Source organism: Ischnura elegans, chromosome X (assembly GCF_921293095.1).
Source record: "Ischnura elegans chromosome X, ioIscEleg1.1, whole genome shotgun sequence".
Classification (NCBI taxonomy): Eukaryota; Metazoa; Arthropoda; class Insecta; order Odonata; family Coenagrionidae; genus Ischnura; species Ischnura elegans.
Window position 1 is genome coordinate 111,846,232 of NC_060259.1, and position 26,263 is coordinate 111,872,494.

Consider the following 26,263-nt stretch of genomic DNA (forward strand, 5'->3'; position numbering starts at 1 on the left):
AATAAGTTAATATTAATTGGAAATGTATATTATAAGTATATTATTAATATTATTGAACTGCATTAATTGTTTAAAAATTATAATATCTAATTCTAATTAAGTAGACAATTTTATAGTTCCTTGTAACGTGCCAATGGATTTGGAAGCAATTTTAAACGGGGTTCCGTATTTCACAAGTTTCAACGGAGGCATTATTACAATCATTGAAATGTTATAAACAATATTTCATAACTCCTATAACTCAAGTTAAACGCCAAATTTATTGATACGCTTGCAATAAGCTCTTTACGAAGTGAGGCATCAATTTAACGAGCACATTATTTGGTACGAAAAATTAAATGAGATTTTCCATTAATTTACGGCTTTTTTAATTATCAAAATAATAAGTTAACATTTCTCCTTATCTTTCTCAGTCATTGTTACGAAAAAAATTTAAATACATTCATGATCACTATCCGACAAATCCTCATCACAGTCGTCATACACTCAATTCTTCCAGGATTAATAAACTCTTTACCTCGACTGGTAATTGAAGTAATTTCCTTCTTTGAGCCTTAGAAATACTTGATATCATTGCATCTGAAGTTAGGAGTAATCTTTTAAACAGGTCTTCATTCGTTGCTATCCAGGAAAATTTCCTTGCATGGTGCTCCCTGAATCTTCTTATGTCCTTATTCCTCGCCTCCATTGCCTCCTCGGACAAGTGGACAATAGGAAGGGCAGCTTCTTTAGATGTCCGTCGGAGGAGCAAGTACTGATGTTTCGTGAAATTACCAGAAACGATCGTGGAAAGGGCTTCTTCGTGGGAGATTTTACTTTGCCTCACATCCTTGGCTCTCCAATTTGATAACACTCGCCGCGCTTTTGAGAGAGTGGTTGTTGTCACCTCATTTATTATTTTCGCCACGAACTCATCACCTTTGCTTCGATAACTCATGGATGCTCTACTGGCGATGTGCTAGCTCTAAGATCCTCCGTTTTCCATCTCTAGGCCCTTTCACTGGACTTCTCAAATTGTTTAAATAAAGGCGGAGGAAATTTCAGCTTCTCATTTAGGCAGTCAGCGAACTTTCCTCTAAAAAACCTGTCATTTATTTTTCTTTCCTTCCACCGGCGAAGATAATTTGAGAGAAAAAACACTTCTCCGCAATTTTTTTAGGATAACTTTTGAATTAACGTCCTCATCTAACTCTAACTTGTTGCTCCAGCAATCCAATAAGTATTGGTTTTTAAACGATACGGTACCTTTTCCACTTTCAAGAAATTTTTCATGCATCTCAAGACGCGTGAAAATTTTCAGTTATCGAACTAAAACACTATGGGCACTCTTCTTCAACCCCACAAGTCTTCTTTAAAAAGTTCGAGGATACTCGACTTTTTCAAGACTCGATCTTCACGCTTGAGGAAACTAACTTTCACGTCTTTCGTTTGGCAAAATCTGAGTGAAACTGAGTTTTGGCGAGAAAATTTCGGGCAAGCGATGTCTAGAAGTAATTTGGGGGTTCCACAGTGTGAGGTTCGCGATGCTTTTATCTCCATTTTCTAGGAAATATCACATTTGAAAGGTGAAAAGGCTTACTCCGTTCATCCCCGGTGGCCAAAGTGCAATTCATAACAAGTGTACAGAGAGCGGTGGTTGTGTTTTCCCGATGGGCGCAATCAATAGCCTAGGCCTTTTCGGCCGTCGTTTGCCCTGCATGTGGTTGAGGAGGCCGCTAAGGAGGCGACAGAGGGACAATGTGCCGCGTGAGGGCGAAAACTAACCCGTCTAACGGAAGGAAAGGGTGGAGTAGCATTTGAGGGATTCTTTTTTGTTTTGAATGCATTCATGTTTTACTTACTATACTATAAGCACATCTGCGAACTTTCGTTCCATAAATATATCCTTCCGCTCGAGTCCTTAAGCAATTTTTATGAGAGCATGGGCACGCGTAAATAAAAGGTAAGGTCAAATGGAAACTATTAATGATAAAACGTTCTACGTATGACAAGAGATGTTTATTCATAGGGTAAATATTTTTTCTAGAAATAAAATATCCAACAATGTTGAATAACACCCATAAATACTGGATTTCCTCGAGCCCTACCACGCGCCAGCCAGGCCGCCGCCCGCGTCAGCGCATTGCATCATTATAGTTAAATCAATGCTGAGGTCGGAGTAGCAACTAGTAGCAAACATTTTCTTCACTACTGCGTTGCATATACTTTTCCCTTTGTATTGGTGCAAAAGACACCGTGCATTCACGTGCCTTTCTAAACGATATTGTACATTTTATTTGAAAATTCGGGTAAAAAACACTAAAAGTTACAAAATATATATAAAATAGTAAACATAGTAAATTCCGAATAAAATTTATGTCCCACTAAGTAATAATGTTTACATTTGTAATTAAAAATGTTTTTGGCCAAATATATCGCGTAAAGGTTGTCCTGCATGACGCTGAACTTCCTCAAATCGACCGATTTCACGCAACTGTGATTTTTACGGTGAATGCTCCATGTTTGACGGATCACTGCAGCCGCTCTGATGAACAAAAATACTAACTTAGTAGTGTACTTTGTAGACCATATCCTGTAGAATCCGAAAATAAGGTTCAAAAATTCCTTGAAAATTTTCGAAAAAACGACTTTTGGCCAGCTTTTTTCGATTTGGGACCACTGTGCACCGGTATTCTTATAAACGGTAATTTATGCTCATTGGCTAAGATCGGTCTTTCATTTTGAGAATTAAATGGAAAATACGTGTCGTAGTCATCTTACATATCACTACTGGTAATCAAACTGGATTCAACAGTCAAATGATCGCTTCAATTGTGAGCCAAAAATTTGCCATTATCGCATTAACAATGCAATTACATCGCGTCAAATTAATTCACAATCTGTAAGTGTACCACAAGTTCTACAGTAACAAGTGAATACATAATTTATACACTGACATTGAAAACTTATACAGATCATTTTTCGTTCATTTAAAACATAGGGTAACTTAGAGTAGTCGAACAACATCAAAAAATGTTTAAAAATATTCTTAAGATGTGTTGACTGTAGTTACCTCTTACCTAATATGGAGTCAGAAAGTCCAACTATTGCGACCAAATCTTGTTGAATTCAATATTTAACGCATGTGCCACCGAACGATATTATAGGTATCTGTTAAGGCATGAAAAAATATGCTTACTGATTTCGAGCCACATCATATTGATAGCTCGCCAAAAATGAAAGGTACGAAAAGATGGGGATGGCAAAATTCGTGCAAAAAATAACGATGAAATAATGCGTACATGGTAAAGATGAAGCAACAATCAATGAAATTGGCTAAAAATCGTCGTGTGGAAAAACAACGTTTTACGGCAAAACATCACTCCTACTGAAGTATTAACTATTATTCTATCCTCACAACAGGATTCGACACTTACTATAAATCTCTTCGCCCGAGGATGGACGGTGATGGCTGTGACTCGAATCCCGGCAAGAATATCCGCACCAAGCACGGCGAAGTGAATTGCCGAAACGTGTGGTTCCGTGAGTTCTGGAGCCAACACCACAAGTGCACGTTCGACGTGAACGTCACGGCCATGGGGCCGCACATGAAGCCGTGCACCGGCAAGGAGGAGCTGTACGAGTACGAACAGGAGGGCCTCGTCCCCTTCGTCGGTGAGTCACGAAAATTTCCATCCGTTCCACCCAACACACCACCAGCCGCGAGGTTTCAGAGCACCATCCGTTCATCTGCACGAGAATACCGAAAATGTTCAGAGCTCCTCGCGGGAGATGTGTATCTTAGAGTCGTCATTTATTTTAGCCCTTTATCGACAGGAAAAAATGTAAATTCACACACCTAACCGACTGGATAATCTCTGTATTATTTTGTAGTTTTCATTGGTTCTAAGATAATGCTTCCCAGCCAATTGGATTCTTTGCCTACTGCCTACGGAGCTGCAATCAGGTTTACAATCACGTGACCTTTATTTACCCCGAGACCTTAGATTCCATGGATGGTGGGGTCTTCGTAAGGCTCCTTAACACTTAGGCATTTGTTGGCCATGGGGCTCGCCCTGAGAACCACTTGCATACTGCAGAAAATAGCACCACGCTCAAGGTATCAATGGCCATCCATCGACTGAGACGCGGGGCCAACGGTTCTCAAATTCACCGATCTAACGGGATGCGTCTGGGTCGTTGGCCATCCAGAGAGCACCTGCACTAATACTCTCTGATTGGTTGCGCAGTGGACGCCGTGTACTCGATGGCGCAGGCTGTGCACGGCATGGTGGAGGAGGAGTGCGGCGTGGAGTGGGTGGAGGACCCGCCGAGCCGAGGGAAGAAGGGCGGCGGCGGCGGGAGGCGACGCCTCCGCCTCTGCCCTAAGCTGCAGCCCGCGCCCCCCGGCGCCCGCCTCCTCCGGCACATCCGCAACGTCTCCTTCACCGGTGAGTCCTCCCATCCCTCTCCACCACCAATGCCATCAGCGGCCTCCATGATGCCTTCCCCTTGGCCTTCCTTGCCCTATTTCCCACCCTGCTCAATTTTTCCCCATTACATTGCTCATGAAATCACTGCGTCACAAGACAACGCCTATGAATATCCAAAATAACAAGATGGCAGACTGCACTTCACCGTGATAGGTTTTGAAGAAGCCGGCCGCTATATATATATATATATATATATATATATATATATATATAACTCTTCTAAACATTTTAAATTCTATGTATGAGTTTCGTAACATTTTAACTTCAAACAGGAAATAAATATTGCCAGCTAAGGCGTGAATTAAGGAAGGGCCGTTTGGGCAATAATGTTGGCTATATATTAAAATATCATCATCGTATATAGCGTGTTACCGTACAGTAAGCGTCAAATACCACGATGTACAAACCCTTGCCTCGAACAAACACCTCACCCCGGAAAGTTTGGCCTTTTTCTTTGTAGCTCCAGAGCTCGTAGAGCATCCAGGGACAAAAAAAGGAATTTTACCCATTTATCACCAGTACCTTACCATAATTCCTCTGGCAAATACAAATATTAGCCACAATCTGTCATGCAGTACAACAATCACAGCGACCGCCCTACTGCATTCTGGCGTCCAGTTTCAAAAAGTGAAAATAAAAGCAAGGACAGTTCATGTAGGTTGGTGGGGCTGATACCCATCTGTTCCTTTTCTGGCGTCCCCTTATCCTCTAGTTCTTCGATGCACCTCCTCGCATCTCACGTAATCCATCCATTTAAATGTCAGCGCACGCTATCAGCACGCTATCTCCCAGGCTTCCAGTTTCTTTGTGGCCAGCTTTACCAAAGGCCCTATTTCTGACCTGTTGATTGTCACTACTCGATAATAATTTTCGATATTCTCTTAGCCCCTTCTAATGCTCTTGAATCAAAGTAGCTTCCTCATTGTAATGAATCTTACTATGGGCAACATGACGTTTTATACATCTTTTTTCTCTAATCACAGGCTACAGTGCTCCCGAAGCAGGTGAATCATGCCACGAGCTGTAATCTCTGTCCATTGGACCTGACGTCGGCCTCTGTTCGCGTACAAGTAACTTAATTTCACTAAGCAATTACTCATTCGTTTACAGGACCCTACAAAACTCAAATTTTCAGAATTATTCCTTTAAATTTTTAAACCAAAAAGAGATAACAAAGTTCCACTAAAAATAGTTATTTCTTACTTTATTATCGTACAAGAAAATTAATCGTGTAACTAGGCCTTTAGCTACGGTAAATTGAGTATAGACCTTATGTACCCACGGAATTGCATTTGATTCCTGAATCCCTGAGGACGATATTCTACATGCTCATCAAGAAGTTGGAAGGAGAGATCCGGTGTAATACCCGAGAAATTTTTACTGCCGTTTTTCGCCGGGACAGAAACAGGTATTACATTATTATATCGATGTTTTCCACGCAAGTTGGAAACGCCCGCACCAGTGTGTCAAACCCACTGCTCGGCGCAACTGAACAACAAAATGTATGAGCGACCCCTTTAACGTATGCAGCTTCAAATGTATCTCCGATCACCTAACTCTACAGGATAAAATCAAGTAACCTATGAGTAGCAATAGCCACTGTTCAGCAGGTAGTCTTCGATTTCTGCCAAAATGCCTATGCACATTTTGATTAAACACTTCTGCCAACTGTAAACGTTTTTAATATAAATATGACATGTAGTGAAGAAAACGTTATTCCCATTATGTGACCTTAACCTGAGGAAACTCTTTGATTATCGCTGATAAATAACATTTACAACATAAAAGAGGACTTATGAGAATACATATCAGCTGCTGCCGATGGATGGTGTTATAATCATTGTATAATTTGGCGAAAAAAAGCAGCGTCATAAAGAATACCAACGACATGTTTACTTGGTAATCACTCAAAGTTCAGAAACTATGCACAAGGTTAAGTTTTCAACATTCCCAGAGCAATGAAAAATAAGCATTGAGTGCCGGGCCACTCTAAAATAAGGTCAATAATGATACCTTTTGCTATAATAAGAGAAAAGACCGGAAAATCCGAACAAGGAAATGTCTCCGGATTTTAAGTAACTTCGGATTAAGTTAACCAGTAAAATATAGTAGTTTTTGTCCTAAATCCAAAAAGAATAGGGATTAGTATCTCCGAGGCAACCATATTGGCAAGTTTTTGGCAAGGCAACCATAATTGGGGATGTCAAGGGAAGCACTCCTCCCCGACGATGGTTGCCTGTTTCGGAGATATATTCATATTTTCATTGGCTTTAAAGCATGAACTTCTAAATTTAATTCCAGCCAATTCACAGTTCCAGCCTATTTTGTTTCAGTAGAGGGGTGCTATCTATTGAACTACAGCCCTAGGATGTCCCAAAACCAAACATTTATTTTTTAATTTCAAAATCGTCAATTGATTTCGATGACCCTCGGGTATACAAGGATAGGCAAAAAAAGATTTTTGGAAAATGTTAAATAATTAGTTAGCGAGAGGCGCCTGAATACAAACACCCTTAATTTGTCATACGATTTCGCGAAAACTGCCAAAATAAGGGAAATCAGGGTAGGTTATGAACCATGACATTTCGCTTGCATGTAGGACGTTTAAGCAGGATATTTCGTCGGTTTTTGCGTATCTTTCACCGTTTAGGCTTTGCGGCCCGCGCAGCAAGGCCCCAAGTGCGGCGCTAAGCGATGCGGCTCGCGCGACGCGGCGCAATAGACCGTCCCCCTCCCCTCCCTTTCTCCTCCTCCTCACCTGCAATCGCACGCCATGCTCACATGCTTCTGTGACTCTCTCTCTCCAAAATTCAGATTTTGAACTCGTTTCGTAGACCAAATCATGTCGTCACGTATGCCACTGAGTCTTAACTTTATTTTCGAATCTCGCTACAACTTTATTAACCTACTGACAAAATTATTCAACTGAGCATATATCCGTGCTATTAAAGTTTTCTTTCCCTGGCATAGTGCATATGAACGCGGTAAATGTATAATATACGCATTGAAAGTGGCAAAACGAATGATAGTTGCATTTTTCACGTTTTCCTCAATCTCATGTTACACGCAGTGCACGTTATTTTAGGGTTTTGTTGAAAAAAATCACATGAGTCGAAATACTTTTTGATCGGTAGGGAAGAGAGTCGACCCTCGAAGCGTTTTTAGGAGGCGTTGTTCAGCGCCATTGGCACGTCAACGTCGATTCGGGACTTAAACATTTTCAGCTCCTGGGTGGTAAGATTTCGTGTCCGGGACTGTACTATAGTTTTCAATAATATGAAGACGCCTACGAGCCTCTTGAGATTCATATTTGGACTCACCGATTATGTTTTATGAAGACGTGGCATCGTAGCTGAGCAGTTTGATTTCACACGCTGTTGTTGTGGTTAAGTTCTGGGAGGGTCCGAATCCGAAGCGATAATACAGATTTCATTTTGTAAAAGATGCATCCTGAACATCAGCACAATAGGTAAGGTTGACTACTGAATAAGTTAATAATCATTTTTTCAACGACTAAATAATTCGACGCCTGAAAATAATTATACACTTATGGCCGAAATGGATGTCACCCGTCTTTACACTTTCCAAACTGACTCACTCGTGATTTTTCGGTGATGCATTATTTCATGGTTGAATGGGTACGGGTCCATTTCAAATCACACAGGCAATGTTGCTCAACATTTTTCGTTCATTCATTAAAAAATTAGTATTGACAAATTTTTCCCGAGTTTTTACGAAAAGATTTTGACCAACTGTTTTTTATGATAGATTTTTTTTATTGTAGCTTTATATAAAACTTTTTGTTTATATAATTATTTAATCAAGCGCTTGAGTGCAAACTTGAACTGCACAAGTCCTTGTTTTCACTCCAGAAGCGTGTATAATGGCTGTGTTATTAATGAAATTCACTGCTCCATTTTCTCTAAAAGTGAAAGTCTATTGCTATCTGAAGTCTGAAGAAAAGTGGATGGGAGTTTTTCGACCGTTCCGTGGAAGTATGTCTCGATGTGAAAATTGCTACTGAATCCTTTCGTAGCATATTTTCAAAAGTTATTTACAGATGAAGAGTAAGGTACAGTAAAAAGCTACAAAAGCGGTGACAATAGGGAAGTGCACTAATTTTTTTTATTGCTGAATTTGAAAGTTTAGCCTAAAAAAGAAACATTAGTATAGTCACTTTTATTTTCTGCATCTGGGGTATGCACTTTAAAACGTTTTGAAAGTCAGAAAATTTCATGTTGCGCTGAAACACAGTGCCTCCATCTTGATTGAGATGTGACGTCACAAGGCAGTCACCAGTGGAGTATCGCTGTATTCCGTCGCCTTCTTTAGCGCGGCGAGAGTTTCCGGGAATCGGTGGACTTTGCTTCCTAAAAATGTCGGCTAGTACGGAAAACATGAATTCAAAATAGAATTATAAATGATTTTTTGTTCCAAATTTCATCTCGACGTCGAAACAAAGGCCAGGAGAAGATATTCATTCCCGTTCCTTAAGCACAAGCCATACGGAATAAATGGTTCAAGGCTCCTCCTGACTCTTACCTATGGATGATATTCTGTTTTGAAGATCATTTGAAGGTATTGGGAGATCAAATTGATATTTATATTATAATAATTTACTTAATAGGTACCTCAGTCACATCAGAAAGTGTGTTGAGTCAAAATTTAGCATCTTCCGCGTAGACCTACGTAATTTATAAACTGAAAGTAGTTTGGTTAAAGAATTATGGCGCGACTGTTATATACACGACCGGGCAAAATTCGTACTTTGCCCATGATATGTGCATATATGATAAAAAACGATTTTTGTTAAAGTTAATCTTTATTTGTTGAACATAGGTCTTTATTTGTTAGTACATTTATACGTGATACTGATATAAAGGTACACGGCAGGTCGCGCGGCGTAATTTATACTCCACTGGTGTCGGGTTCATCTTGCTGATCTAAAAAATTAGCTGCGATACCTCGAACTTTAAAAACTCGCAATATAGGCAGTCAAAGGTCATTGTAGGAATACACGATACCATTCTAGCCCAGAATGTACATACAATGTTGAAATCCTGGGTTCTCAAAGATTGACGTACTTTATACGCCAGCGCGCCCGGTCCAGGGTTATCAACTTTTATTTCATCCTATTTGTTAATTGAAATTATATTTCGGAATGGTTCTTTTAGCACTGCTACTGAGGTAAACTGGAAGGTACTGAGTACAAGGTACTGAGGTAGGTACTGAGTAAGTAAACTCCCATTTACATTATTTATTTTATTATTTTAATTTTTATTTTTACAATTTATTACATGAATAAATTCGAAAAATTACGTAATAATTCCAGAGAACAATGGAAATTATTTAAAGAGTAGTCTGGTGAAGAGGCATCTGACAAAAAATTATTGTCGCTTCTTATAGATAATAAATTAATAACGGACGACATGACATTGGCCAAGGAATTTAATAATTATTTTATTCGTGTTTTTGAATCAGCAAAAATCAGGCAACAAGCACGAAAAAGTATTCCAATGAGAGATCCATGTTTTTCCAAAAGTCGATGTGACTCGTTCTATTTCGATCCTATTGTCCCAAGGGAAATAATTAATTTGGTAAATTCTCTTCGCTCTAGTTCATCATGTGGCTTTGATGGAATAAATAGCAATGTTTTAAAATTGATTATTCATGATATAGCTCCTGTACTTACTCATGCATATAACTTAAGTTTCACCTCAGGCGAATTTCCAAACATATTTAAAAAAGCAGTTACGATACCTCTTTTTAAAAAAGGTGATCGAACAAAAATCCAAAACTATCGGCCAATTTCAATGCTTTCAACCTTCTCAAAAGTCTTGGAAAAGTTAGTTAAGCACCGGCTGCTTACCTTTCTTAATTCGGACAACTATTTTAGTATTAATCAGTACGGGTTTAGACGTAATATGGGAACTGAAGATGCCTTGACAAAATTTATGACTAATATATATATATAACGAAATAAATGCAAATAGATGCACTGGAGGATTATTTATTGATATAAAGAAAGCCTTTGATACGCTGGACCATGGCATTTTATTACAAAAGATGCATGATTCTGGTATCCGTGGTGTAACATCAAATTGGTTTAAATCCTATTTGTCTGAACGTACTCAGTGTGTTAGAGTGGGCCTAAAGTATAGTGAATTTAAAATAGTGGACACTGGTGTGCCTCGGGGTTCTGTACTAGGACCAATATTATTCCTAATGTATATGAATGATTTGTGTAGTTTTAAATTTAATGGTCTTTTGACAGCTTTTGCTGATGATGTCGCCTTAAGTTACTGTGGTTACGACCAAATAAGCATTGCAAATGACGTTCAAAATGACTTGTACTTCATACGTAAATTGTTTGATTATAATGGGCTTGAACTAAGTGAAAAAACTAAATTTATGTTTTTTGATCCTGGCAACTGCTATGCAATCAATCTTAAATTATATTACCATAATGTAGACTGACTAAAGCAGAACTGTAGTTGTCTAATAATTGAGCAGGTCAGCAGTATAAAATATTTAGGAGTAACATTTGATATATACTTGAAATGGTATCACCATATAAATGATTTAGTAAGAGTCTTACGATATTATGTATCGAAGCTGTATTTTATTCGACATAAGTGTCCTTACTATTTTCAAGTAAAATTGTACAACGCTTTGGTTGGCACTCAGTTAAGTTACGGTTTGATATGCTGGGGTGGTGCCCACAAAACGGCATTGAACCCTGCAGTGGTACTTCAAAAAAAGTTAATTAGAATAATTGCCAACAAAAATCGTTTTGAGCCTTCTTACCCCCTAGTTAGTCTTAAGTTATTGCCATTAAGGTACATGTTTGTTTATAAAACTTTAAAGTTATTTTTTTGCGAAGTGGTAGTTTTCCAGCAATTTCTGGATCCGAGCATGGTTATAACTTACGTAGGAATGTAAATTTTCTAGTTCCTAAGCCTAATCTATCTTTATTTAAAAGATCATTTCTTTTTTTGGGGCCGAAGATTTTTAATAAATTACCTTGTTTGATCAAAGAGTTAAAGAGTATGAATAAGCTTTGAAAAAAGGCCAAAGATTGGTTGTTGTCCCATGGTGATATGGATGATCTTTTTGATGTTTGTGAATAATATACATATTATTATATATTATTTTTATATTGTTGTGAAAGGAGTAAAAAGAAATTAATTTTGTTTTGTCCACATATTATACTTTATTCTTGCTTATTGAAAGTTATTGTATCACATATATGTTTCATAGTGATAATGTTTCAAAAAAATTATATATACTTTCTTTTTGTTTCTGGTCTGCCGTGAAATTAATTTTTAAGATGGTAGCTCCCATGCTGGTTTTTAACCATTGGAGCTACCTAAAGCTCCATTTGTGTTGTCCAGTTAAAAAAAAGTGTACATTTAAGCTTGGAGTATTAAATTCAATTCAATTCAATTCCCTTTGAAGTAATGTGAATTACAAGTGTTCGACATATATGGCATTTTATATTCGCTTTGTGTTCTTATTAATTATGTCTGTACGCATATTGTTGCTTGCCACGAGCCTTTAATGGTATGTGCTCTTGCAAGAGTGGTTTTCATTTTTAATGTGGAAAATGGTCAGTATAAGCAAAGAAAAAATTAACATTTTAGCGCACACCAACCCTTGTAGTCGTCGCATCCATGCGTTTGTAATGACACTGCTAAAATACCTTAACGCCATTATGATGATAAAAAAAATTGTCTCATGTCAATGATTGCTGCAATTAAAATTAATGATAAACTTGACGCCGTATGATCACAATGAAGACAACAAAGTATATTGCCATGACGAAGACTTGAACCTTGATCCTCAGAGTGGGAATCGTACACGCTACCACTACTCCAACTAACCCAATTGGGAAATGGAAGATATTTTGAATTTATATATATGACTTGTGAAAAGTACCGCATGAAAATTAATTAATTACAGCCTAACTAAGGCCCTAATTGAAAAAGACGGAGCAAAGTACGTGATCTTCCCTTGTTAGCCTTAACGCCTCGCATTTCTATGGAGCGTTGAACCTGTCCTCCCTTTTCAAAAATTCAGTGACCATAAATACATCAAAGTTTGGTATACCCTTTATAAATCGTTGGAATTTTCCTTCTCCCAACCAAGATTTACTTTTCTTGAACCCATCCTGGACAGCGAACCATTGCAACAACCAGCCAGCACGGAAATAAGGCTAACATCCCATGATTCTAGTGGCGAAGGGCGAACGTTCCGGCCGGCGTGAATACATACACAACTAATAAGTCTTGCAGCAAACGTCTGAAATAGGTTTATTAGTTTGACTCAGTTCTTAAAAAAAAAGTTTTGGCATGATAAAGGGCATTGTGCCAAAATATACCCAGCGAAAAATAAATACCATCATCTATTTATTAAAGATTCAATGTGCTATTCTTTCCTAACTTGAAGTTGACACGTAAATGAATATTAATATATTACGCAATGATGAAGTCATTTACTCAAAAGAGAAGCAGCCACATATATATTCTGAAGATATTTTATGACAGCAAAAAACGGATACCCTCAAATTCAGTAATTTTTCTATGCAATAATAGTGGTAGAAGTAAACGGCGTAGAAGCTGCCTTGTGCTACTGCCTTGTGACGTCACGGCCAATATTCAACATGGACACCCGTTTTAGCGGCCTTTGAATTTTTCCATATTTCGGACGGTCATCTCGAATCAAGTATTCACTATTAGGATTTAAAATGTGGTTTTACGACATTATGTTATTCTGAACTCTAATTTAAAAAATGTGTTTGGTGCATTTGAAACACTAGTGTACTTCCCTATTGCGAAATAAAATATATTTTCGTGTATTTTTTAAGGAAAGTTCAATTAAAGTTTGCCTTTCCACTGATTCCTTATTGGTAATAAATTGGAGAAAACAAGCCATAATTATACTCTTAGTCTCCGTGGTCAATCAACGTTTCTCGGTTCCGACACATCCGTAGCATCGAAACCCATTGTGCTAAAAGTTTAATTATTTCAATTTCGCAATCTAATGACTTCATTGGCGCGTTCACTCTTCGCAGTAATTTGCATTCACCGTCTACACGCACGAGTCCAGGCGATGAATCCACTTCAATAGCGGTCGATTTTGACATATGAACAAGGCTATAGTTATGAAATCGACTATTCGATGTGTTTGGTAGACGAATTTTGTTTTCTGAATCATTTGTGATCTTCCGGCCGTATGCGTTAGGTATTCGCATGTTTCCTCGTACGTGATGGCAAGAATCGTTCCTAGATTTTCCACAGATTGTAGTGATGGCATGTATGATTCATCTTGTGGAGCTACCTCACCGCTCTGAGCACACTCCAGAGAGCCGCTCCTGCAGTGCGACTCAGCAAAGCGTTTTGGGAGGGGGGAGAGGAGAGTGGAAGAAAGGGGAAGAGGGGAAGGTGGTGAGGGGGGGATTTCTGAACTAACATTTGAAATGCAGCATTTCCCAGATCACAGTATGAAATATTTATTTCAAATGAATCACGTATTGCAGAGTCACAACGACTAACAGGAGATAATACTAAGGAACCATTTCTGCCGATACGTTATACCTTTCATGGAAGACGGAAAATGTATTCCGTCCCTTGTGCTTACATTTAACAACTTACTGTGCTTACATGACAACAATTTAAAAAATTCTGTTGGAATACAATATTCTCTCCGAAACTACATGATCATGTTAACGATTCCTTATCAATTTCCTCGATTAATCTTAGTTGTTTGTGTTAGAAAATATTGAATTACTGACAGATTAGACAACATAAACGCTTGTGAGCATGAATCAGAATCATATAAATTCCAATTCACCAAGAGGAAAATATTGTTCCTCCTTCAACTCTCTGAAGCTCCACAGTGCGCAGTGCCAATTATACTTACCCGTGAATACGTCCATCAGGTGAGCGAAACGGCTTCCGAAGCTATACGGATTTCCAGTAATGCATTCCATCCATTCTAGAGCACCAAAATAATGAATACGAGGAAGGTCAATGGCTGAGGACATATGGTGCTCAAAAGATCTTGTAACAATAATGCACTATTTCCCTCTTCTTTGATCTGGCTCGCCTTGGGTTCGCAATCCTTCGCCACGGAGTCAATCCTTAAATCAATCAGCCGGCACTCCAACCACAGTTTGATTTGGCTTCTAAAATCCATTCTGATTTTTTCATTGTAACAAAAATGTCTATGATTTCTAAATAGCTTTCACATCATTCACTCTCACTCAGTGGTTAAACTTAAAGTTTGTTTTTCATTGGTGAGGGTATATCGCACCCAAATGAAGCCACCGACGTCTGAATTCCATACATTAATAATATGGGACAGTTGTTTACCCTTTACTTCTCCGCACGTTGAGGATGGGCTATCCTAAAGCTTATCCGGGGATTTGAACCCTCAACCCTTCTTCAAAGAGCCTAACAACAATAAAAACGTCTTTAGCGTCTATTATAATATCTTTACAGTACACCTATCTTCCCTAAAAATAGAATCTTCATTCAATGCAATGTTTTAAGCTATTTAGAATTTTGCGGAGCCCACCAAGTACCTGCGGCTAAAACTCTTGTTGATCGGACCACTTCTCAAAAACCACAACCGTATTTAAAACGAAAAAGGCGTCAAGGCGCCGTCGCCAGCCTGCCTCTGTTTCCACGGGGGCTCAGGGGCGGGCTAGCGCCAATCAATGGCCTCCCAAGCCTCCAGCCCCAACCGCGCCGTCCATATGTCTCGCACATCCATGCACTCAGATTAAATCAAAGTCTATACAACTCACTACGAAGTCTGTTCGAGTGCTCATTTTTTTGCGCAGGTGCACAATAAATATGAAATTGATCAGCAGATACTTAGATTATCTCGAGAAATTTTTAAATATTTTGAAAAATGAGTCCAATCTCTATTTTTATGTTAAGACATGCCTCTGGCACTATAGAATAGCATAAAATAGGCGTTGAATAATCAATATTTTAAAAATATTAAAAAATAAATTGAGCTGAATACTCCTTGAAAAATTGTAATAACACAATTACCGACAGGATCTTTTATTAAAAATTGAACGATCCCTTATCACAAAACAATAATGACAGTTTCATAAGCGGAAAATGAATGAAGAATATTTTTAAGTAAATGAAAACACGAAGTCAATCTTAGGCAATTTAAAAAATAAAATTTAATAATTTTTTGAAAAGCAGATGCTCTTATGGAGTACATGATCACAAGAATTATGGAGGAGAATGTCAACGAAAAGGATGTTTGCGAAACCTGATAAATCTCCACTGGCTTAAAATAGATCACCTCCGTCTCTCATGATAGATCTGTCCTTTCTCCACCTTACGAACTTAATTTGTCCTATACTCCTGGAATTCTCTGCTCATTTGGCGAGTTTAATAACTGACAGTAATTTTTCTAGAGCAGAGTAACACATGTGCAGGTCATGGCTTCGGATTTTGTGCGGAGGCTGTGGTCCACGGGAATGGAAATGCAGATGCTTGGAAGGAGCCCGAGGGAGGGATGGCCTCGTAACCCACTGCAAGAGGGATTGCATCCCGGCAGCCGCGGCGAGGGCGTCGCGGCATTAACGCATATCGACGTTTGCGCTCGCTTCAATTAAACCGCATTTACGCTACGCAACCTCGCATTGGCTAATCAATGCATATGGCGCATGAACTCCGTAATCATTGATTTGTTACCGCATAAGCATTTGTTTGTCATGGGAACTTTACGATCAAAAAAGATTTCACGCCGGTGTGATTTCGTAATTTGTTCTATTTAAACTTAATCTTCGAAGCTCTTGGTACAAAGGGAATATATCCCATATAGACTGGGAGCTGCTTATTAAGGATTAAATTGCAATGCACTTACATTCTTTTTATTCCAATTGAACATGAAACTTTATACAGTGGAACTAATCGTTCACTGAATTTTAATTTATAAGCTTAACACATTGATCTGCTTCATTAAATCCCCTGAGAAAAGTTCAGAATACAAATTAAAATCTGTTCTTTGAGATTTAATTGTCATGAAAAATTAAAGCCGGAAAAATCGAAGGATAGTCTCCAAAACTTCCGGGAGTATCCTCTAAAATTCCGGGATTCCCCTAAACTTATGAGATGGATTTCATAAATGGGAATGCAATCACAAAAGCACGAACTACTGGGTATTGCGGTGGAGGGGTTGTGGTGGAATCGATCCACTTTGCTTCACAACTACTGCTGATGATGGTATGAGGCGCTGGAACATAGGTCGCTCATTTTCACGAAGCAGAGTAAAAATAAAAAAGCAGAATCCTCCTCTTACGATTGAGTTCCGTCGAATAGTTTCTATGTAAACGAAAGGTCACAAAGGAATGTTATCTGATGGAAGGAATCCTGTGCTATACTTGCCCTTCTTTCCCCGCCAGGATTAGTACTCAATGTCAGGCCCCCAAAACGGGACACCGGAAACCTAATCGCCCAGAAAAACCCGACCTGCATTATTTCAATTTTAAATCACGCTTCACATCTATAAACACACTGCAGAAGAATGCACCACACGCTTAAACAAAATTCAGGTAAGTAACCTAGTAAAAGAACTTCTGACGTCCAAAACCACAACTGCCTTAGAAGAAGATGCTTTTGGAGTCACTTATCCCATCTCCCATCGCATCAGACGGCCAAAAAACATACCGCGCCTTTGTGAGATATGGCGAGTCAAGATGGGAAGAATATTGGACTCGATGCAGTGGACTGGCTGCTCCAGTGCTGGGGGCGCAAGGTGCGACAGAAGGCCAACAGAGATGTAACATGGAGGCCAAGGAGCGACAGACTCCTCAGGGCTCCTCAGATAAGAACTCGTTCGGCCGCTCTGTCGACAGAGTGCTCTGATTGTATGGCAATCAGCTGGTGCGGGTGGAATTAAGGTGCTTGAAAATGAGCTACAGACGGCGGGACGTGTGAATGGCGGCCATCGAGGCACTGACTCATACACGTTCTCTCACGCCTCTGCCGGTAAAGGCCTCACCTGTCGCAGCGGATTTCTTTCTAGGGGAAATTTGTTGGTCCAAACATTTATCATGAGGAGCTTGTCTCGGACCACTATCGTCGAACGACTCATGAGTCGCGCTGCGCTTCAGAATTTCGAGGCGAGCTGTTGAAAACCATTTCATGAAGGCATCTCTTATGTGTTGATAGAGATGGTATGAATGGCGGCAGAATTCCAGGTCGACGTTGGAATCAACTACATCAATGATTAAGTGAAAAAAGGCATATCTATTCACGCATATAATCGAAGTTTACTCAAATTTACGTTCATGCCTATGATTTTAATAAGTTACTTTGCATAGTCATGGCATATCTTCAACAGGTAAAGGCAGTCACACCCGTGGAACGTTGCTGAAAATAGCTGAAGACATAGCTGAAAAATAACGTACAGCTCGTCTCTGACAGCTTGCAGTAAGCTATTCGGCACTTCATGAGTGTATACATACAATGAGTATACATTACATACTTGGCGCACTGATCATTTGGATCGCATCAAGCATTCCATTGGTTTCTTGGATTGCTGGCGGCGGATGCTCGCATGGTTGGTTGACTTATGAATTTATTTGGCGTGGAATACTATCAAAAAGAAACGATAACACCCTCGAAAAATGGAATTTAGAAGGCAGAAAGCTCCTGACTCTGGTTTAAACATGCTTTGTATTCATCTGCAGTGTTTTTTATGTAAAGCGTGATTCAAATTGAAATAATGCAGGTCGGGTTATTTTGGGTGAATAATCTCGTAGACTGCAGGCTTATACTAAACATTCCAGGAATACTAGAGATGAGATGAGATGGATTAAAATCGGTAAAAATTACTCAAAACATTTTCTCTGCAAGTATTTCAAAATATTAACAGTGAGCGACGAGTGCGTGTGGACTGTGATGAGAGAGTAATGTCAGTTTGTGTCCTAAATGCTCAATCCCTGCTTGAATGTTTTGCGTAGGACACTTCAAGCGCAACACTCAGTCCGTCGGATGGTACGTTAACCTGTGCCCTTGGCGCCTTTGCCAATACTGAGTTTCTCTCCACCTTCTCTTCGCCATCCTTCATTCACGGTCTCAACTGTCGGCCGCCTCTTCCAAATACCGTGTATTTAATGTTCCATCAGCGTTGTGTATCACAGCAATGATATATTTGAACAATTAGGTTGTTGGTTATTTTAAGTCAAAATATATGTTTCGACATTTAATTTTCCTCCAGAAATCCACAAAGAGAACCTATTTTCCTCAACTAAGTCTTAACACCACAAAAATGAATACACAATATTGCAACTTTCTTTTGTGAATAAAGCAAGAATTATCCAGGGCAAATCAAACTAATGGTGATAAATATTTTCAGGTCGTCAGGGAACAGAGATCCGTTTCAACAAAGATGGGGATGCATATGGCAGCTACAACATATATCAGTACCAACGAAAGGATGATAAGTACGACTATGTGCAGATTGGAGCCTGGAAAGAAGAGTAAGTAAAAAACCGCAGCAGATAATTGATAAAGTGAAATTTGATGTGGGAAACTTTCGAGTTGCTCAGAACTGCTTTGATGCTTAAAAATATTACCAATTCCATGGGTTTGAATGAACCATGAAATAATGATGATTATTGATGGTATGCTAACTATGGTTCAAGCAGTAAGAAACCAAAATATTTCGCTGGTGATGTAGCCCCATTGCGCTTGTCTCGCCATATACGGAAAATATGCTAGCGTTGTCGGGTCTATATATCCCACCATTCCCCACACATTCCCACGGAATTTGGTATCCCAGAAATCCCAAATTTTCCCTTACCCTCATTTTAGATTAGATGAGATCTGATAAGACTCACGAAGAAGATATCAAGGACAATTTCCAATCAATCATTGGTCTTTGAAAACTGTTATACTATCACAACGGAAAGAATACCTGGGAAGTTTTCGAATTAAATCCACCCGCTATACCTGCGGTCCACATTGTGTTCATCCATACGATTTTCTCCATTGCTACTTTCCTGGAGTCAATACCTGAAAAGGCTTCAATATCATTGAAGAACGAAAAAAATTTGAAGCAATGGTTATAGAAGGTAATTTAAGCTTGATGGAGAAATAATATATGTTTCCTAATTGCAGGTTGGGACTCGATATAAGCCTAATGAAGTGGCGCAATGATTCCACGGTAGTTCCAAAGTCCATCTGTAGTGAACCCTGCCCTGTCGGCCATATCCGGAACTTCCAGGCAAGCGCGCTCTAAGGACACAAATGATCCTCATCACGATCCCTTTCCATGTCCTTGGCATTTACTTTTCCGACTCTTCCCAAACCTGACCATAGCAACCACCTTCGCACATTTATGTGATGCACACATCAGTATTAGTTTAGTTTGAAGCCATGCATTACCCTAGATGTGGTAGCTATTTCCCCATCCGGCCAACTGTGGAGCTAGCTTCTACATCGTGTGCATTGCTAGAGGTAACCTGATTAGTAAACCACTACGAGGCATGCACTCAACTAAGCCTTACAAAATCGCACAAATTCTCTCTTCCTCTTTTCAGCATATTGCATAAAGAAAAGAAAAGTAGCATTTAAAAAAATGAACTACTCCTTAAAAACTGAAATATTTCATACTTATATAAATTACTCCTTTCCTTTGGGCTACAACCTTGTCGCAGTGGAAAGGCTTGCGCGTTCCTATGACCCCTAGAGCTGCACTGGTGGGATTAATTCTAAATTATTCCCGGTAGGGCCACCCATGCCAGATAGGTCGAAGGGTAGGAGCCAGACGAAAGGTAGTCCACGTGATGGTGTCACGTGAAAAACACTGTTGGAATGGAAGTCGGAAACCCTACCAACTATCCCTTCCCTGAAAACATGGAGTACAACCAAATGAGCCTCGGAATCTCATCGCCCGGGACCCGTCCGCAAAGGGCGGGTGTCGGGCACGGCAGCGAAGTCGGCAAGGTCCTCGGGGTCGCCAACATGCGAAATCCTTGCAGAGACTTATCATCATCACTATCAGCAGCAGCATCAATGAAGAGAGAAGAAAAGAAGACCAAGAAGATGGAGAAGAAGAAGTCGGCTAAGTCGGAAGTGGAATGTGAGGACTATGATGAGGGCGGGGAAGTTAGAAAATATCAAAAGGGAAATGGATAAAGGGAGGATAGATATCTTAGGATTATGCTAGGTGAGGTGGAGGGATGGCGGGGACTATTGGAGTGATGGGTATAGGGTTATATATAGTGGAGGGGAAGAGAGCCAGCGAGGGGTAGCTTTAGTAATAAACGGGAAGATGGGTAAGCGTGTGGTAGGTATAGACCAGGTAAGCGATAGGATTCTGGTGGTAGAAATTGAGGCGCGGCCCACCAACCTTGTGGTGGTCCAAGATTACATGCCCACTTGATATCATAGGGAGGAAGAAGTAGATGAGGTGTATGAGCAGCTCGAGGAAATAACTAGACACACACCGGGTAAGAAAAATCTGGTAGTGATGGGGGACTGGAATGCCTCAGTCGGGGAAGGGAGGGATGGGCACGAAATAGGAGATTTTGGTCTAGGAATACGAAACGACAGGGGAGAGAAAGCAGCAGAATTTAGTAGGAGAAACAAATTATTCATCACAAACACGTGGTTTAATCATCATAAAGGGCGAAGGTACACAGGTAAAAGTCCAGGGGATGTGGGGAGATATCAAATAGACTATATTATGGTAAGACAGAGGTTTAGGAATAGTGTGAAAAACTCGCGCAGCTTCCCCGCAGCGGATGCGGATTCGGACCACAATCTAGTGCTCATGAAACGCAACGTAAGATTCAAAAGAATTATGAAAGTTAGGAAGGCGAAGAAATGGAACGTAGAAGCCCTGAAGGGGAATATGAGGAGAGAATATCAGGAACTAGTGGACATTAGTATACGGGAGATTGAAAGTACTAAGATTGTTGAGGAAAGATGGGATGATATTAAAACGGGAATAGTCAAAGCGGCGGAGAATTCAATTGGTTACGTTGACAGTAGAAGGATAAAGAAGTCGTGGATAACGGAAAACATGATAAGGGAAATGGAGGTGAGGAGGAAGTGGAAGAACTTGGACACAGAACAGGGAAAAAGAATGTATAGGGAACTGAATAATCGATTACGACGTGAAACTAAGAGGGCAAGGGAGGCTTGGTGGAAAAGACAGTGAGAGGAAATGGAAAAGTTCCAGAAGGATGGAGAAGTAGGCGCGTTGTACGACAAAGTGAAGTCGCTATCGGGCGGCAAAAGAGGACAAGCCAAGTGTAAAATTAAGGCTAAAGATGGGAGTATACTAACCGAGCGAGCAGAGGTACAGAGTAGATGGAAGGAATACGTGGAGGACCTGTATGACGGAATGAAAAGACCAGAGAGATGGACTCTAGAGGAGGAAAGTGCAGTGGAGAAGGATAATCTTGGGCCAGACATATTAGATTCGGAAATAGAGAGAGCACTTCGTGATATGAAGGCTAGGAAAGCAATAGGCGTGGACAATATCCCGTGTGAGCTTCTGAAGAATCTAGGGAAGGAAGGTAAGAAAAGGTTTTTCGAACTAGTGCGCAGGATCTATGAAGAGGGATGTTGGCCGGAGGATTTCGTGAGGACGGTTTTAATTCCGCTTCCGAAAAAGAAGAAAGCTGTGGAATGCGGAGATTATAGGACTATCAGCTTAATATCGCATGCGGCGAAAGTGGTGCTGAGGATGTTGAACAGACGAATGGAGGCGAGGGCAAACGAGTATTTGGGCGAAGATCAATTTGGTTTCAGAAAAAGGAAGTCAACTCGTGATTCAATAGCAATAATGAGGTCCCTCGTCGAGAGGAACCTAGAATATGAGCAGGACGTATATGCGTGTTTCGTGGATTTTGAGAAAGCGTTTGATAGGGTGAACTGGGTAAAGTTGATGGATATTCTGAAGAGAATAGGTGTAGATTGGAGGGATAGACGACTTATTCGTAATCTGTATATGGCCCAGACTGCGCAAGTGAGGGCAGCGGACGGAGAATCTGGGTGGGCAAGCATTGGCCGAGGTGTGAGGCAAGGCTGTCCTCTATCGCCGCTGCTCTTTAAGGTGTACGCTGAAGAGATGGTAATGGAAGCGTGGGATGAGTTAGAAGCTGGAATAAAAGTGGGAGGAATGATGTTCAAATCAGTGAGATTCGCGGATGATCAGGCGCTGATTAGCCACTCAGCGAGGGGGCTTCAGGCTCTAGTGGATGCGCTATACGAGCGTTGCGAGGAGTATGGGATGAGGATTAATCACAAGAAAACTAAGGTTATGCGGTTTTTCTAAAGCATCACGAGCGAGGAATGTGAGACTTAAGATAAAGGTGGGTGGTGAAAAACTTGAGCAGGTTGAGCAATTCAACTATTTAGGCAGTACGTTAGAGGAAAATTGATACAGTAGTAAGGACATCAGGAAGAGAATTGCATTAGCGAAGGAGGCGTTCGTGAACAGGAAGGAGCTTCTAAGAGGATTGTTATGTAAGAGTTTAAAGAAAAGGTTAGTGAAGAGTTTGATCTGGAGTGTAGCTCTCTACGGTGCGGAAACGTGGACACTGAGGAAAGAAGACGAGAGAAGATTGGAGGCATTCGAGATGTGGGTATGGAGAAGAATGGAGAGGGTGAAATGGACGGAGAGGAAAAGGAACGACGAAGTGCTGGAAATGGTTGGCGAGGAGAAGCAGCTTTTAGATGAGATACGGAGGAGACAGAAGGTATGGATGGCGTTAGGGCTTAGCGGTTAGGGGATGTTGAAAATGGTGTTAGAGGGTAGAATGTTAGGGAAACGAGGGAGGGGAAGGAAAAGAATAGGATTTTTAGATAGATTGAAAGAGAGTAGGCCTTACAGTGAATTAAAGAAGGCAGTGCTGGAAGGAGAGGGAGGCTCCCAGATCACTTCTTGAGTACTCCATGGAAACCTACCTTAATCGATAGAATACTATAATAATAATATAAATGACTGTTTCTTACGCCTAGTTTGGTTACCGAGCTTATATAGAGTTATATAGAATGAAATTATTAGTATTACACAGCTTTGACCACTCAAACTAATAATGAATACTTTCAAATTGGGCAGAATCGGGTGCGTTCCAGAAGAAATATGCTAAAAATCCGTAACATTCAATAGGACATGATTGCCGCTTGCAAATTTTTTATATCATCTCACCCATCCCCAGAAACGGCGAGAAAATCCCAACCTTCCCTGGCAAACAAAAATTCGCAGGTGTGACACCCGACGTTAATCTAGCCTAGGGTATCGGTGTCTCATGTCACCTGCTGCGACTATCCCTATGTAAGAGGTCCAGTTATGTTGCTACTGGATAAATGAATAAATAAAAAAAGCAAATGCTAATTACGCAGACATGGATGGCAGGTGGAGCAGCAAAACAATGGTAAATGAAATCCTGTCCGAGTTGAAAGCGTGATGATGAATTTTAAAAGACTGAAATATTTTGTTAGAGATATCTCCCCTGTCACCACAGTCGATATATGTACCCCGCTCACCACGGAGAAAAATAATATTGGAATTACAGTTAACTCCTTCTTAAATATCCAAGCAGCATGCTCTATAATTCTTTATTCCTATCTAATGACACATCTTCTTCGCATTGAAACGCTAAAGAAAGCAATTTTAATGAAGTTACTTTGACAGAGATAGGCTCGAAGGGTGACTAATTTTTACTACAGTCAGGGCTATAGTAGCACTTAAGTGAAGCCGCATCCCTTACAGAAAAAGATATGTGCAGTAAAAGTAAGCTGCTTTGTCATTTTAGGGAATCTAAGCTGAGCCTCCCGCTACTTATACGTCTTTTATGCCCATAAAAGCAATTTTGACCCAGAAAGATCACTCAAAATTTGCATGTAACGCGTGCATTTTATCATCAAATGCCACCTAGCATTTAAAAATGTTTCTACAATTTCATCTATGTGCTATTTCACGCTTTTTTGAAATATCATATTTTACGTAAAAATACGTAACTCGCAAATTGCATGAGTGGCATGGCCATATATGTTACCTTTGTAACTCCTTTGTCAGTAGTTGTCGTTTAGTTTAAGTAAACTTAGTACTTCAAAGTAACATAGCCACAAAGGTATTTCCCTTTGGAATTTCTGCATTTTATGAAAACTATTCTGTTTTAAATCAAAGTTAAAAATAACTTGCGTATCCTAAGAGTATAATTCTAAGGAACGAACATGTATTATTGAAAATAAAATACGAAAAGATGTTCACAATAAAAACGGCTATCAATAACAGATTGTTAATAATAGATCACACTTTTGCCGAACAGAAAAGTTTTGTAGCTCTTGGGAATTCTTCACGACTGCCCTTTTCATAACCAATATATTTTCAATCGTGCAACAAGGCTACAAAGGACTATTACATTATTATGTGGCTATCTTTAGGTAAAAATCTCACCTGTCAATCTAATAGTGCCATACTGCATGACTATTTATTATAAAATGTTTGAAAGAGTGTACTGATGGAAGCTCCAGTATTCTACGCAAACTAATTATTATTGGCGCAAGCACTCTAGAACGCAAACTCCCACGCTTAACTTCGCGATCTTGCATATGTTTTTAATAATAATAAATGTAAGTGTCCTAGGACATTGTCCAATGGAACATAATACAATATGGTCAATAAGTCTCGGCAGTGAAAAATAAAAGAAAAGTGATAATACAATTTTACAAAACTAATAATATATGGTATTGCAATAAATTAATCACAATAATTTTTTTCAAGTTAATAAACATACATTTTCATTTTGAATTGATTTATAGTCTTACAGTTAATAATTTCGTCCGGTATTTTATTCCATATTCCTATGGCTAAGTTTAAGATTGACCATTCACCGTAGTTCGGCAATTGGGGATATTGAATCATCTTCTAACTCTTACTATTCTACAAGGTTCACTCAGGTGACATATAATCATTATATAAAGATAACCAGATATTTTGCATGACAAAATTTTATATACAAACACAGATAGCAGAAATTTAGTTTCCTGTTAGGGTTTCAAGCACTGCAACTTTGTAAAGTAAGAAGTGACACGCTCCTGGATATTTATATCATATATATCTAATCGCAAACTTTAACAATGTTTGTAACTTCTGATATAATTCACTAGTTAAGTCGGAAAAAACAAGAGAACAATAGTTCACTCGTGGAACCAGCAAAGTATTAGCCAATATTTTAGTGCATCTATTGGGATTAGGCGTTATGTTTAATTTGTCCCAATTTTTTGCGTACCTTTGTTAGAAATAGTGGATATATGTTCGTTCCACGTTAGCGTATTGTTCACAATAGCCCTTAAGTTTTTTACCATACTTGAATAGCCAATACCAACGCCTTTAACTTTTATTTTCGGTATTCTGTCATAGCTGAGTTTCCTGACTAACATAAGAGTACCAATAATAATAGCTTCAGTTTTATGGGGGGTTAAGGTTTAGTAAATTCATTCTGGCCCAATCACAGATATGGTTAACACCTTCATTCAATTTTCCAATGGCATTATTGATCTTTGCTGTGTGACAGTCAAGGTAAATTTGTAAAACAACTGCGTAGAGGTGAATAGTTTCGAATGGGTGATAGAAAGTGATAATAAGAAGATCTCTTATGAAAATTGAGAATGAGAGGGGACCTATTATTGAATCCTGGGGCACACCACATAATACTATCGAGAAGTTAGACAGTATTCCGTCATCTTTCTCTACTTCTTAAATTCTGTAATATTTTAGGTGAGTACACTATAGTT

General features: G+C 39.5%; 1 protein-coding gene across 1 annotated transcript in view; it reads left to right on the forward strand.

The window, feature by feature from the left end:
* The window catches only part of LOC124170767 (metabotropic glutamate receptor 6), a 472,918-nt gene that overhangs the window by 432,492 nt on the left and 14,163 nt on the right, over positions 1 to 26,263 (forward strand). The window contains exons 6-9 of the mRNA XM_046549709.1: positions 3,403 to 3,654; positions 4,230 to 4,430; positions 18,864 to 18,987; positions 19,628 to 19,733. Of these exons, the coding sequence (XP_046405665.1) occupies positions 3,403 to 3,654; positions 4,230 to 4,430; positions 18,864 to 18,987; positions 19,628 to 19,733 (683 nt within the window). The remainder of the gene's footprint in view (positions 1 to 3,402; positions 3,655 to 4,229; positions 4,431 to 18,863; positions 18,988 to 19,627; positions 19,734 to 26,263) is intronic.